This window comes from Pygocentrus nattereri, chromosome 4 (assembly GCF_015220715.1).
Source record: "Pygocentrus nattereri isolate fPygNat1 chromosome 4, fPygNat1.pri, whole genome shotgun sequence".
NCBI classification, from domain to species: Eukaryota; Metazoa; Chordata; class Actinopteri; order Characiformes; family Serrasalmidae; genus Pygocentrus; species Pygocentrus nattereri.
Window position 1 is genome coordinate 7764184 of NC_051214.1, and position 15117 is coordinate 7779300.

Below are 15117 nucleotides of genomic sequence, written 5' to 3' on the forward strand. Positions count from 1 at the left end.
TTGGTCCAATGTTCAGTTCAACCTGGTGAAGTAAAATGCATAAAAGTAGACTCATTAAGTTTTATGGTGATAGTTCTTCCTAACCTTGTCCTGGATTCTTAATATAGGAACTTGCAGTGGTACAGTGCTTACAGTCTTACCCAAGGACTTTATTCCTACATGACTGTAGTTAGAATGAGAATGGAGTCCTCAAACTTTATATGCCGAGTGATGCACTGATCATTGCACCATCCTTTACAGTCTTTTGTCCCCTCTTCAACAAGGCTATAAGACCTTCTTCAAGTCATCTGGTATGACTCGGTTTAGGTCGGGCCGCAACCTAGGAAAAAAAGAGAGAAAAATAACAAACAAAATAAAGTTAACTTAGATTTAGGGAAATTTAACTTGAACTTTAAACTTTAACTTTAAAACGAATGAAAAGCAAATATAATTTCTAACTTCCTAACTAAAGCAAACCAGGAGTAAACAAAGGCAACAGAAATAACCCATCCATCCATCCAACCATCCATCCATCCATCCATCCATCCATCCATCCATCCATCCATTATCTTCCGCTTCTCCGGGGTTTGGGTCATGGGGGCAGCATCCTAAGCAATGAGGCCCAGACCTCCCTTTCCCCAGCCACATCCACTAGCTCCCAGGGGGGATCCCGAGGCGCTCCCAGGCCAGCTGGGCAATATAGTCACGCCAGCATGTCCTGGGTCTTCCCCGGGGTCTCCTCCCAGTTGAACTTGCCTGTGACACCTTCCAAGGGAGGCATCCTAACCAGATGCCTGAACCACCTTAGCTGGCTCCTCTCGACGTGGAGAAGCAACGGCTCTACTCCGAGTCCCTCCTCCCGGATGACCTCTAAGGGAGAGTCCAAACACCCTGCGGAGGAGCAATAACCCTCTCTCCCCAATAAGACAGATTATATATAAGAGCTATGTCTCTGAGCATTTACAGTATACTTCTATAAAAGTGCTACAACATAGGCTCGCTTTATGAAAATCAACAAGCAACAAAGTGCCAATAAGCCATATATTAACACTCGAGCTCTTACACAGACACAGCTCTGTAGCAGAAGCTCTTTCAAATGACTTGTCAGGGAACTGGGAACCAGGAACACAACGGATGCCACAGCAAAAGCAAAGCACTACACTTCGTCCTGTATGTCTCCCTTTTGTAAGTAGTTCCCTCTGGTGGTGGCTTAGTGCATGTCTGCTCTGTATTGTAATCAATACAGAAGACACACACAATCTGAAGAATGATTTCACTGTGCAAAGAAGCCTTTTAGCATGCAAGTGTATTTTTTTTATTTTCATGGTTCTAAATGTATAATTTAAAATGCCCCTATATATTCAACACTGATTATACTGCACTGACCATAAATCAATGTTTTTGATCATAATTTGACACGGAAACAATGAGAACAGTAAAGGAATTAAATTTTCCTGTATATTTTTACATTTTGAAACTGAAAGGCAGTAGAAAACATTTCACCCTGAAGTTTTATGACTTCTGAATAAGACCCAATACTGAATAAGACCCAATACTGACAAAGGCCAACATAACCCACTCTCACACACACACACACACACACACACACACACACACACACACACATTTCAACATTGTAGACTGTAGTCCATCTGTTGCTGACATCTGTCCATCTATCACTGACACTGACAGCTGCCGTTAACAATGCGGCAAAATATACATCCTATTAAGCTGCATTATGAGTGATACCATTGCCATGAAATACACAAAAGAAAGGAAGCACATGTCGGCCAAGATAAAACGACTTTCTCTTGTGGCTTAGGGGTTTCCTTGGTTTAAGTGACGTTACCTTCACAGTTACGGGGCTGACTGTGAGCTTCCTCTTTGGCTAAGAACTCTTTCCAGGCTACAATGCTTCCTGGGCTGGATGCAGCTACATGACACCACAGCAAAAAGGCTTCCTGGGTTGGCTGCTAGTGCTAAGCTACACTACAACTATGAAACTGCATGGGACAACATCAGAGCTGTGATACAATGCAGCTACAAGGCCTGTCAGGCCTGCCACTGCAGTGTTTTTGTGGGGATTGTATGGAAAGCATATAATGCTTAAAGTGAACTTTCCTGTTCTATATTGTTTTCCTGGGTTCCTGAAAGGACTTTGTTATTTTGAGTATACTGCTGTGTTCTGTATATTTGATTTCCTTACCTGAAAAAAAAAACATCTAAATAAACAAACACATTTAAAAGTCATGAACAAGACAAGAAATTATGAGCGAACTCAGAGTCCAAAGGATGAAGTTGTAGGGCTACAACGACCTCCAAACAGAGGATTTCAGAGGTTCACTCTGAACAGAGTGTTATGAGAAACAAAGAAAAACCAGCAAGATGGCCAAAGAAAGAGACCAAAGAAACCCACAAATGTATTTTCTCCATTAAAAAATACTATAAACAAATGTATTATGCTAGTTTAATATCAATTCAATGAATTAGTCTTTTTCTTCGTTTCTTCATAATAAGCTGAATAACTGACTGGCAGGGTCGCCTGCAGAGCAGCACTAGTAGCTGTTACTGGCAAGATGAGGGGCAGGGGTAATAACACGAAATGAGTTTAGGCTCTTGTCATTACCCAGATTTAGGCGTTTGCAGAGGCAGCCAGGTTTATTTTATTAAAATCTTCTATTACTTCATGGACTCCACAAAGCCATATATTAACAATGTTTCCAAGGCATTTGAATGAAAATCAATCCCAAAACATCACATATTCTCCTCTATACTTAACAGCAGGCATCTTCAATATTTCTAGCTTCCCTTTATGTCCCTACCTTGAGAACTTGTTTTCAAACTACTCCTGAACCCAGTTTCACTCAAATTTCCAGCAGCATCAAGCAAGATGTATTTGTTTGTGATTAGATAAAAGAAAAGGCGTTCTTCTAGCATATCTTTCAAAGTTTTGTTGGCTTTGTGGTTGCAGATATTTGTAGTTTTGGGGACTTTTTGACCCCAAACCACTACTGCAATGGTGAACCTGGGAGAAACTGTTGTCTCTCTACCCAGCCTTGTGGGTTTTGGGGTAATATATACTCACCAGTCACTTTATTAGATACACAAACAGCTAATCAGCCAATCATATGGCCACTCAGTGCATTTAGGCATGTAGAGGTGGTCAAGACAACTTGCTGAAGTGCAGACCGAGCATCAGAATGGGGAACAAAAGAGGATTTAAGTGTCTTTGAACATGGCGTGGTTGTTGGTGCCAGACGGGCTGGTCTGAGTATTTCAGAAACTGCTGATCTGCTGGGATTTTCACGCTCAACCATATCTAGAGTTTACAGAGAACGGTCCGAAAAAGAGGAAACATCCAGTGAGCGGTCAGTTGTGTGGACGAAAATGCCTTGTTGATGTGAGAGGTCAGAGGAGAATGGGCAGACTGGTTCCAGATAATAAAAAGGCAACAGGAAGTCAAATAACTAAACAAAATCTCTGAGGAACGTTTCCAACACCTTGTTGAAAGTGTGGCACGAAGAATTAAGGCAGTTCTGAAGGCAAAAGGGGTCCAACCTGGCCGGTCGTTCGGGGCCGGGGTGGCTGCCTCCCTGGGTTGCCGCTGGCCCGGTGCTGGTGTCCGCCCGCCGACACTGTGAGTCCATGTATGTTCCGTGTGTGTGCATGAGTGGGTGACTGGCGTGTGTGAGTGCGGGTGCCGACTCCGCCCCCCCTGGGGTATGGGTATACTGTGGGTTCCTGGGTGCATGGCTGGACATCTTGGCGTGGTCCCTGCCCTGCTCCCTTGGCGGTTGTGTCCTGAGGGTGGTTTGGGCCTCTTTGGCATGGGGGGGGTCCTGCCGGGGGTCGGCCGGTCTCGGGCGCTTGGGGCCTCGGGGGCCGCATGCTCGGCTCATGCTGGGGATGTTGGCCTGCCGGGGGGGTGGGCTGCTCATTGCCTCTGGCTCTCTGGTCTCTTGCCCTTTGTCTGTGGGCGCTCCGTCTGGGGCCTCCATTCTTCGTCCTCTGGGGTGTTCGCACAGTGGCCGTCGGGGGGTGTGGCCTCAGGTCTCCTGAGTTCCTAATGGGCTGTGGATGGTCCCTATCTGTCTCTGGACCATGGGGGCATGGTTGCGGCTTCTTGCCCTCATTATTGAGCACATTCCATGACACATGACACGTGGACGCATATACACACATATACACATTGCTGCAAACAGTAGAATTGTGTGTGGTGTGTGGGTGTATATGTGTATATGCATATGTATGGATATGTGAACATGTGTATGTATGTAGCAGCAAATAGTAGAATTATGTCTGGGTGTTTATGTGTATATGCATATGTATAGATATGTGAATATGTATATGTGTGTATATCTGTATGATTGTTTTTTCGTCACCTTTTTTTAATTTTTTTAATTTTTTTTATTTAGTTGTCTGTTTATTTACTTATTTTATTAGTTTTTTCTCTTTCTTTCTTTTTTGTTTCTTTCTTATTTATTTATTTATTTATTTATTTATTTATTTATGTAATTATCATTATTATGATTATGATTATGATGATTATGATTATTATGATTATGATTATTATTATTATTATTATTATTATTATTATTATTATTATTATTATTATTATTATTATTATTATTATTTTATATATTATTTTTTTCCTCCCTTCTTCTCTTTCTTTCCTGTCCTCTTTTTTATTGCCTGTCAGGCCTGGCCAAACAAATAAAATACAAACTTTAACAAGAATAGGCTTTAGTAACCTATAGAGCTTTTCTTGTGAAAACAAATATGTTTGGTACATCAGTACATTCGGATTACCATTCCGATTGCAAAAATGGCCAGACATGACAGGTAAAAAAAAAAAAAAAAGGGGTCCAACCTTTTACTAGTACCTAATAAAGTGGCCGGTAAGTGTAGACGTGTGTACTTCCCCAGTGACAGTGCAGGACCTTGTTTTCTGAGAGTGAGGATTATTATTACAGTATTTTTATTATTATTACTATTATTACAGGACAAATTTAATATGTGTACAAAATGCAAGGTACATTAAAGCAAGGTAGGCCACTGCAGCTCTGGTAGCTGTGTACTATATCTGGTGTGTAGCAGATGCAGAGCTGTCATGTTTCCTGCAAGCATTTGTTTCTCATGGTCCAGGGGCCACAAAGGCACTGTGACATCAGCTGTTTTTGTGGTTTTCGGAATGTGGGTTGCGGCATGTGTTATGTGGGCAAGGTGGGGTCCTAACTCTGAACTTTTACAACCCTGTGTTGTAACTTCCTGAAAGCATCATTTTTGTTGCTGTATGTAAATTACTGCATTCTTTATATTAAATTGTCTTAACCAGACTAATTTTAGTTTTAATGCTATTTTTGCCACATTTTCTGTGTGTGGGAGTAATATAAATGTGTGTGAACATCCCCAGAGACAGTTTAAGCCCTTTTTTCAGAGAGAGCGGATTATTATTATGGGCCAAAAATGAAACATATCTGTACAAAATGCAATATAAACTAATGTGGTGTAGATCACTGCAGCTACGACAGCTGTATACTGCATCTTGTGTGTAGCAGATGCAGAGTTATCAAGTTTCCCACATGTATTTGTTTGGTGCTCCTCCCCTGATCATGGTCAGCTGGTGTTTGTTTAGAGAGAAGCATGAAAAGTGTCTAAGGACACACAGTGAGAAGCGCTCTAAAGAAGACTGAAATAAGTGAAACTTCAAAGAGACGTTTATTTCATGTGTCACGTATGTGTAAATAACGCACTCTGGGTCACTCACACTAGTGTTTGTGTCTGTGAGGCCTTTTCAGGTTTCCAGCCAGTGTAGCCCAGTGCCCCCCCCTCTGCGGCAGCCACACTTAATACTATTATAGCTACTTCAACTTAGAGATGTAGACCACACAGATGATGCATGGCCATGAGATCACATCTCATTATCATAAAAGGTCCAGAGAGAACAACCAATCAGACCACAGAGGAGAGATAACAGATAAAAAAGAACAAGATGTAGAAAAGCAAATGAGCTTAATGTGGTTTTAGTTCTCACACTTTTAACCATCAAAATGTAAGAACTGCTTAAACACAGCTTTGAGACACAAGATTATAAATTATGAGTACAAATTAGTAACACATTGCTGAGAAATGGCAACACACCTCTACAAAAAGTTTATACATATATATAAATATATAAAATGCACTTCAAAATTCCAAAGCAGGTATAAAAGCTGACTGAGCAATGTGTATCATGAAGTGTGAGCTTAAGGAACTTAAGGAACAGTAAACTTACATTTAGGGAACTTGATGAAAGCAGAGGAGCTACCAGGTGAACATATTTGGATTTGGTTTTATGAAATACCTGCAGGACGGAGACTATGAAGGAAAAAGTGGTCAGTGACAGTTCAATGTACTCAAACATGTAAGCAAATAAGCTGAGACATCAAATGAGAACAATGTGGCAGAAAGATGGAGTGGAGAAAAGTGCAGCGTATGACTTCTCTTTATTTGTCTGTTTCTCATGTCCACTTGTGTGAGCTGTGAAATGCTGCACCACAAAACAGGAAACAGTCAGTGATCTCATGGCTCAGAGACCACCACGTCACTCTGTGTGGTTTGTGATTCAGAAGAAGCTGCTGATAAAATCTATAAAAGTCAGAAGAGTTCCGGTCTAGCTGATTTAAACACAGCTCCTGTGACCTGCCGGACATTAGAGTGGGTTAGACTCCAGTGAAGAGCTGCTGAGAGAGCTGTGGACTCAGTGTGGTATACAGGGCTAGTGTAGTGCTGGGTGTGGAGTGGTCAGTGTGCTGTATACTCAGTGTGGTATACAGGGCTAGTGTAGTGCTGGGTGAGGAGCGGTCAGTGTGCTGTGGACTCAGTGTGGTATACAGGGCTAGTGTAGTGCTGGGTGTGGAGCGGTCAGTGTGCTGTGTACTCAGTGTGGTATACAGGGCTAGTGTAGTGCTGGGTGTGGAGCGGTCAGTGTGCTGTGTACTCAGTGTGGTATACAGGGCTAGTGTAGTGCTGGGTGTGGAGCGGTCAGTGTGCTTTGGACTCAGTGTGGTATACAGGGCTAGTGTAGTGCTGGGTGAGGAGCGGGCAGTGTGCTGTGGACTCAGTGTGGTATACAGGGCTAGTGTAGTGCTGGGTGTGGAGCGGTCAGTGTGCTTTGGACTCAGTGTGGTATACAGGGCTAGTGTAGTGCTGGGTGAGGAGCGGTCAGTGTGCTGTGTACTCAGTGTGGTGTACAGGGCTAGTGTAGTGCTGGGTGTGGAGCGGTCAGTGTGCTGTGGACTCAGTGTTGTTTTACTAGTGAGGATGTTGTTGACTTTCTATCTTCTCTTCATTGGGCTTCATGTCTCTGAAGGTGAGTGTCTTTTTATCATTACTGAGTTACTGACATCATGCTAATTTAATTTATGAGCTGGTCAAAAATTGTGATTAGCATGAGTTGCATTTTGACATTAAACATGTAAAATATTCAGACAGCATTTCATGTACATATAAGTTATAAGTATGCATGTATATGTTGCTCTGGAAAACAAACAAACAAACAAACAAAAACATTTCATTTTAATAAAAGTCAAAGGAATATTGTTTTGTTTTTGCATGTCACTTCAAACCACTTCTTCTGGTCCATTTATTCTGAATTTTGACATGATATGAAGGACAGTAATGATATGCTTTACATGCATCTGTTTCTGTATTGTTTTCTTTGTTTATAAAGGAGATTTGAGGGTTTTTTAAGTGATTATCTGGAACTGTGGGTTGAAATTACATTCTTAAAATAAAAACTGTGATCATGATTTCATAAAAAGAGTTTAGAATTAATTTGATCTTTCTGATGTGTGTTTCTGCAGGCTGTGCTCTGGAGGGAAGCGGTGGACCATTATTGTCTAGCCCAGTTACAGCCCAGACAGGAGGGTCAGTACTGCTGCCCTGCTACTGCACTGACCTGCACGCTAAGCCTGAGGCATTGATCTGGAGAAAAGTCAATAGAAACACAAATAAATGGGAAGATATGTCCCTTAAGGGTGATCAGTACAGAGACAGAGTTCAGCTGTTTAATGGTCACTCTCCAGGAAATCTCTCTCTACTCATATCACACCTGACTGAAGAGGATGGAGGAGATTACTGGTGTGCTGTTAAAGGTGCTCATTTAATTATCAGACTGACTTTAAAAGGTAAAACACTCTCAGTTTATATTCTAACTGCATTTCAAAACTTCATTAATATTAATAAATGTAACAGTATAGAGAACCGACTATGAGTTTTCTAAGCACTGCCCCCCTCATCACTGCTCACCTCCAGTCGTGTGTAAAAGTTTGTGCACCCTGGTCAAACGACATGCATCATTGATTTTTAAAGTGAAAATAATTTACACGTCCTCTACAGAACACACGTCTGCACATTTTAATGCACAGTTACTGACTATTTGCTAAGTTTAACATCTGGGGTGAAACTTTCTCTGTGCAACGGTTCCAGCATATTTTACATTTTTGTTAGATGTTATATATTAAATTAAAATTAACAGAACTTGTCATATTTAAGTGTGAGGATGTGTTCACTCATTTTCACTCCTAATCATATTATTGTTCCTTCAGCTGGGTGGTTAATTTACATTTACAAATTCTTGAGGTGTGTGTCTGAGAGGGGCTTATATTTTTATATAAATACTTACTTATACTACAGATCAGTCATAACATTAAATCCACCTCTTGTTTTTACTCTCTTTTCCACTGTATCAGCTCCACTTACCATCTAGAAGCTCTTTGTAGTTCTAATTACAGACTGTAGTTCATCTTTACTGTGAATACTTTTTTAGCCCTTTTTTATTATTAATATACTCACCAAAACACACAGCGCTGAAATACTACAGTGAACTGCCTGCTTATGTTCTGCTCCTTCACTGACTATCAAATTCTTCTCTCTCTACAGAGGGTCCACCTACAACTACACCAACTAGGGCAGTGGTCAGTGTGCAGACCAGACCAGCCACTTCAACCACACATTCCACTCAAAAGCCTGATGGTAAGTACGGCAAACTGACTGCAGCTGAACTGAACATTTGACTGCTTTCTTATTTTTTGTATGGAGTTTTTTAAATTCTGCACGTTCACTTCTTATTTTGCGGAAATGAACATGAAATGTGACCTGAGCAAAAGTTATGACAGATTTTGTATTTAATATTTTCTTTCTTTTCAATATGTTCAATAAGTTTAACATCATGGAGGAAACTTTCCCTGTGCAGCAGTTCCAGCATATTTTACACTTTTGTTAGATGTTATATATTAAACTAAAAATGACAGAGTGTGTCATATTTAAGTGTGTTCCCTGTACAGGATGGGTTCACTTATGTTCATGTTGAAATTATTTCATTTTTATGTATTTTCTCAATCCTAGGTTGAAAGCTCACACTTGTGTTTTGGTGTTTGTGTGTGTTTATGTGTGTTTCAGTAAATGTTCAATTATTTCCCATTTCTCAAACATTCAAAAGCCAGTAAACACATAATAAACAAACAATTTATTTTTCAGTTGAACGCACTTGTGATGCTTTTGGAGAAATCAGTAAAGTTACCATTTAGAAACTATATGTAACACATAGAGATGATACATATGATTTATCACATGGTATTATTGAGTGCTATATTTGCAGATAATTATTGAAAATCACTATCATCAATTATATGGTTAATATTAATAAATGCAGAAAATTATATATTATTTTTAAAAATAATAATGTGCTCAGGAGTCCTTAAAATAAAATTTTCCAAACTTGATATTAATCATATTATTATTCCTTCAGCTGGGTGGTTAATTTACATTTACAAATACTTGAGGTGTGTGTCTGAGAGGGGCTTATATTTTTATATAAATACTTATTTATACTACAGATCAGTCATGACATTAAATCCACCTCTTGTTTTTACTCTCTTTTCCACTGTATCAGCTCCACTTACCATCTAGAAGCTCTTTGTAGTTCTAATTACAGACTGTAGTTCATCTTTACTGTGAATACTTTTTTAGCCCTTTTTTATTATTAATATACTCACCAAAACACACAGCGCTGAAATACTACAGTGAACTGCCTGCTGATGTTCTGCTCCTTCACTGACTATCAAATTCTTCTCTCTCTACAGAGGGTCCACCTACAACTATACCAACTAGGGCAGTGGTCAGTGTGCAGACCAGACCAGCCACTTCAACCACACATTCCTCTCAAAAGCCTGATGGTAAGTACGGCAAACTGACTGCAGCTGAACTGAACATTTGACTGCTTTCTTATTTTTTGTATGGAGTTTTTTAAATTCTGCACATTCACTTCTTATTTTGTGGAAATGAACATGTTGTGGAACTGAACATGAAATGTGACCTGAGCAAAAGTTCTGACAGATTTTGTATTTAATATTTTCTTTCTTTTCAATATGTTACTCTACTATCTGCAGATACATATCAGTTGATCAAGGGTGTTCTAACATTGGCATATGACTATGTCTTGTTAGCTTGTTAGCCAAAACATTATGAACTTTCACAGATGAACCAAATATTGTTGGTTATCTCGTAACAACTGTGCATGTCGAGGTCTTGAATATATTAGATGGTAAGTGAACAGCTGCTCCATGTATTCTATGTGTTGGATGTGGGAGAAATGAGCAGGCATGAATACTTAACAAATTTGATAAGGGCCTAATGTTTATGGCCAGACGATTGGGACATCTCCAAAACAATAAGACTTGAACTGTTGGAAAGAAATGAGCTGGTGGAGGAAATTGCCAGTGACCCGTTAGGAGACCCTGGGTCCAGGCACTCATGTGGACAACAATTTGACTCATGCCACCTTTGTGACAGTAGAGTTTCCCAATGGCAGGGCCTCCTTCAGCAGGATAATGTGTCCTGCCACACCGACCATATTGCTTGAAAATGGTTTGTTGACGAGTTCAAGATGTTGCCCTGTCTGAAGTTTCCCAGATCTGCGTTTGATTAAGCATCTATGTGTAGCCGGCAGGGCTGAAAGGTATTGTTTTTAGGAGACTTGTATTTTGACAACCAAATCTCAGTTGCGACATTCCTAGGATGTTTAAAGTGGTGTGCAGGTATACTATTTTTTCATTTGTAAGGAGGTGTTGGGGGCTAACAGCGTTGATGCTCTGTAATCAAATGGGTGTGTGGCATATAGGTAGTAATAGTAGAGAGAGTAGTTGTTTTTCCAAGTTTTAGCTCAAATAATAAGGACTGTTTTTATTTTTAGAGTGGGTGATCTAGGAACACGTTTTTGTGGGTAATATTTGGTTAAACCTTGACACATATGCTGCCTTCATGTTTACAGAGCATTCAGAGTATTTGTGTGTGGTGAGACAAGGAGACACCAGGCATTTAGCGTGACTAGCGCTGCCATTTCAACAGGTTCAAGCCTATTGAGCGTATTTAGTTTCAGACTTTGGGCCCAGTCCGTATGGTTAATGAGCTGATTGTCTATTTTATCTATATTTCAGATTGAGCCGTACTACTGGTGATGATGATAGTCACTGTTTTTTAGTGGTTTCCCCTTATTTGCTTGTTCTTTAGTTTTAGACCTATTAGTGAGATTATAGGTGCCCTAGCCAGTTGTACTTAAGGCTGTTTTGATAAGTATTTTGATTGTATTTTGGTAAGTCACAATTTCGAGTGAATGCACTTCATTGTTTAATTGATTAAGCTTTTTTTGGTAGAGTATTTGTGTTGTTGGTTTTGTTTTGTATATTGTATTTTTGGTTGGTAGTGGGTTGGGGTCTTACCTATAGTGTCAGGATCTGTTCTCCCTTTTTGAGCCACAGTTTAAACTGCATTTTTAAAGGGTTTTTTTCAACTATTTTTTTATATTTAAGAGGTGTTAACTGTCTTGCATACAAATGGATAATTTTCTTTTGTTGTTCCTTCCTGAGTAATAATTGTAATAATTCCTTCCTGAATTATTAGTCTTACTATTATTTTTACTCCTTTTGTATTGTGTTAATTGTTAAATAAAGTTGTCCAGTGTATCAGCCTCATACCGTGTTCTGTGTGCCTTATTGAGGAGTGATTGGGTTTTTGCTGTGGTAGAATACTGTTCCAGAGTAGAAGTTGGGACCCCTTTAGTATATAGGGGCTGTTCCCACTAGTGATCAAGGCCACATATGGGATGTGCTGGAAGTCCAATCCACTGCAGCTCCACCTTGCAACCTAAAGGATTTAAAGGATCTGCTGCTAACATCTCAGTGCCAGATACCACACAACATCTTCATAGGCTTTGTGGAGTCCATGTATCTGCAGGTTAAAGCTCTTTCTTGGCACCCAGAGGACCAACAGCATATTAGGCATATTAATGTCTTAACTCATTAGTGCATCTACAGTGAGCTGTAGCTGCTGTTCTGTTCCTGCACTGACTATTAAACCTTGTTTCTCCACAGAAGGTCAATCAGGAACTAACCCCACCAGTTCAACCATGTCAATCACACCTACCACTCAAGCACCTATCAGTAAGTATTACACACTGACTGCAGCTGAAAGTAAAATGTCAGTGTTGTCCATGTTTTTGTGGTGATTGTTTATGTTCTCTGAAAGTTCTTCAACATAATCAGAACATGTCTGAATATTCAGTTGAGATGCTCTGCACACAGGGGAACAGAAGAAACATTGTAAAGATAAAAATGTGATTCATTATGTGAAATTGCTGTGTTCAGGCTTATCTACTCCTCTTCCTCTTTCACACGTTTGTACCAATATGCAAACTTTCTAATATCTTATTATTCCAGATTATTCCATGCACTTCTCCATCTTCATTTCTGTGCTTCTTCTGCTGTTGGGACTTGGGGGACTCATCTATTGGAGATATAGAGGTGCACACACACACACACACACACACACACACACACACACACACACACACACGCACACACAGTCTATTACATACTTTTTTGAAATATGTGTCAGGCTATGAAAACATATCAGGTGCTTGTGGATTGAAATTAAGCACAGTAATATAGTTATAGTTTAAAAACAATCCAAAATTGAAAAACAAAAACAGAGTATCATGTAACTCCCTGATGTCTCCTGGGTAATGAAGTCCATACCATAGTCCATTGATTCCACTGAGCCAACATGAAAATGTGAAACAGCATTGGACAGTATGCAGTATCTGTGTCTCACTCTGTCTGGGTTCATTCTGTAGGACGGAGACGAGGACAGACTGAGAGCCAAGAGAAAAGAAGGATAAAGAGAGGGCAGAAAACACAGGTGAGTTCATACATCCATACATATCTCATATCTCATATCTCTACATATCTCTTCAGTTCTCAGTGTTCTCCTTTGACTCCTGATCTACAAGCTTTTTTGTCCACATGATCATAAATTAATGAATGTACAGTGTGAGTGAGTGTACCTAATAAACTGGCACTGAGTGCATATCAGTGTATCTTATTCCTACTGAGGAAGAAGCTGCTCCTGGTAGTTTAAGTCAAACTCTGAAGTGGTTTTAAAGGGTCAGTGTTGTGTGTTAATTGTCATTTGTGCTCCTCTACAGAATGAAGTGACGTACTCTACTGTCGTCCACAGCAACACAACCACAACAACACCCACAGTTATTGGTATTGAAGAAAAGGCAGAATACGCCACCATCAGAGTGAACTAGGAACACCACTCACCCTGTCCATAAAAATGCATTGTGTTTTGCTTCTTGCTTTTTCCTTGTCTTACTTTTGCCTTTTTAAAATCACAAATACATCAATATTTTCATAAATAAAGCTTCAGCTAAACATTCATTGAGTTGTCATTTATTCATTAACTCATTTTTTAAGCTCAAACAAGAGAAATTATTAAACATTTTACCCAATGCCTGAATAATTTGCCTGTCTTGTTGATCACTCAGCTGTAAAACAAAACCATCTATTCAGACTCGTCTTCATATCATATCATCTGTAGCTTCTCTCCCTGTATTGTTGTTTACCCTCATAACCATTGCTTTGCATCGCATATTCTAGCCTAGCCTCTGCTACTAACTAGGCCATGTTGTTATTATTCTTTTGCATCTTAGGCTACGTTTACACAGCAGGTAAAAGTGGCCGATCTTTTCCCTCATATGTGACATGGATTTGTCATTTGTGTGGCTGTGTGAACAGTAAAAAACGCATTGAATCGGACATTTTCAATTCAATTTGAGACGCTTTCATACTTGGTACTGAAATCTGATACATATCCGATCTGTGGCAATGCGACTCAGTCTAAACAGCCAGATCAGAATTCATGCAACTTTTACATCAGTCCAACGCGACATTTGTCATTTCGTGCCGCTGATATTTAGCCTGATGTTTCTGTACAAAAAAATTAGAGACTCATCATAGCCGCTTCGTGTTTGAAGAGGTTTTGAACAAAGTGGCCGAACGTGGCCAGAGGAGCCCGAGGCCGCAGCATCAGAGATCAGTTTAAAGAATTTGAGGACATGAACTAAACAAAGTGGCCGTGGCCAAATAACGTGCCTTTTTAAAGTCGAACTCGAACACACTGTGAGTGATGAGTCCAGCTGTCAACCACTACAACTTCATAATCGCTCCTGTGATGCTGGTGAAGACAAAAATAGGAGCAGCTAGTGTTTGCTAGTAGCCATGACTGCTTACCTCTGGATGAGCCACGTGAAGTATTGTTCTTTTGTGCATGCAGGTTGGTTTAGGAGCTGATCTGTTCAGCCAGAGGCTGCATACAGATCACATTTAAAAGATGGTGTGAACAGCTAAACAAAAAAATCCGATTTGGTGAGAAAATCAAATTTAGGCCACTTTTACTTGCTGTGTAAATGTAGCCTTACATTCTACCCTTTTATGCTTTAAAACGTCTGCATTAATGTCCATATTTAGTCCACTTTGGTTCAGTGCACCTTTTAATTCAACCTGGTGAAATTCATAAACATAGACTCTATAAATTTTATGGCTTAGTTATCCTAAATAGAATAAAAATTGTAGGTGAACTTCACTTATGTGATGGGTGTTTAACATGGACACTAGCTGAGCTAAAGTGTCTTTAAATGATGCATCACTGAAGAAGCAGCAAATGTTCTCACAACTTAACAAATTATATCTTCACACCATCGTCAGCCATGTGTCACATTGTGGAGCAGCATTCACAATTGGTAGATGTGTATGTTGC

The 15117-nt window shown here is 39.9% G+C and overlaps 1 protein-coding gene across 18 annotated transcripts in view; it reads left to right on the top strand.

Moving 5' to 3' along the window:
* The window catches only part of LOC108415933 (cell wall protein DAN4-like), a 215498-nt gene that overhangs the window by 175382 nt on the left and 24999 nt on the right, over positions 1–15117 (top strand). For 13 of the 18 annotated variants that reach the window (XR_005130166.1, XM_037537477.1, XM_037537475.1 and 10 more), the window contains one exon: positions 8902–8994. The exons of 3 other annotated variants lie outside the window; for them this stretch is intronic. Coding sequence is in view for 14 of the 15 variants with exons in the window: in XM_037537477.1 (XP_037393374.1) it covers positions 8902–8994 (93 nt within the window). In the remaining variant the exon portion in view is untranslated. Of the gene's footprint in view, positions 1–8901; positions 8995–10103; positions 10197–12734; positions 12819–13150; positions 13216–13501; positions 13676–15117 lie in introns of those variants that run through there. 2 more of the 18 variants (XM_037537468.1, XM_037537467.1) reach the window with 2 other exon arrangements.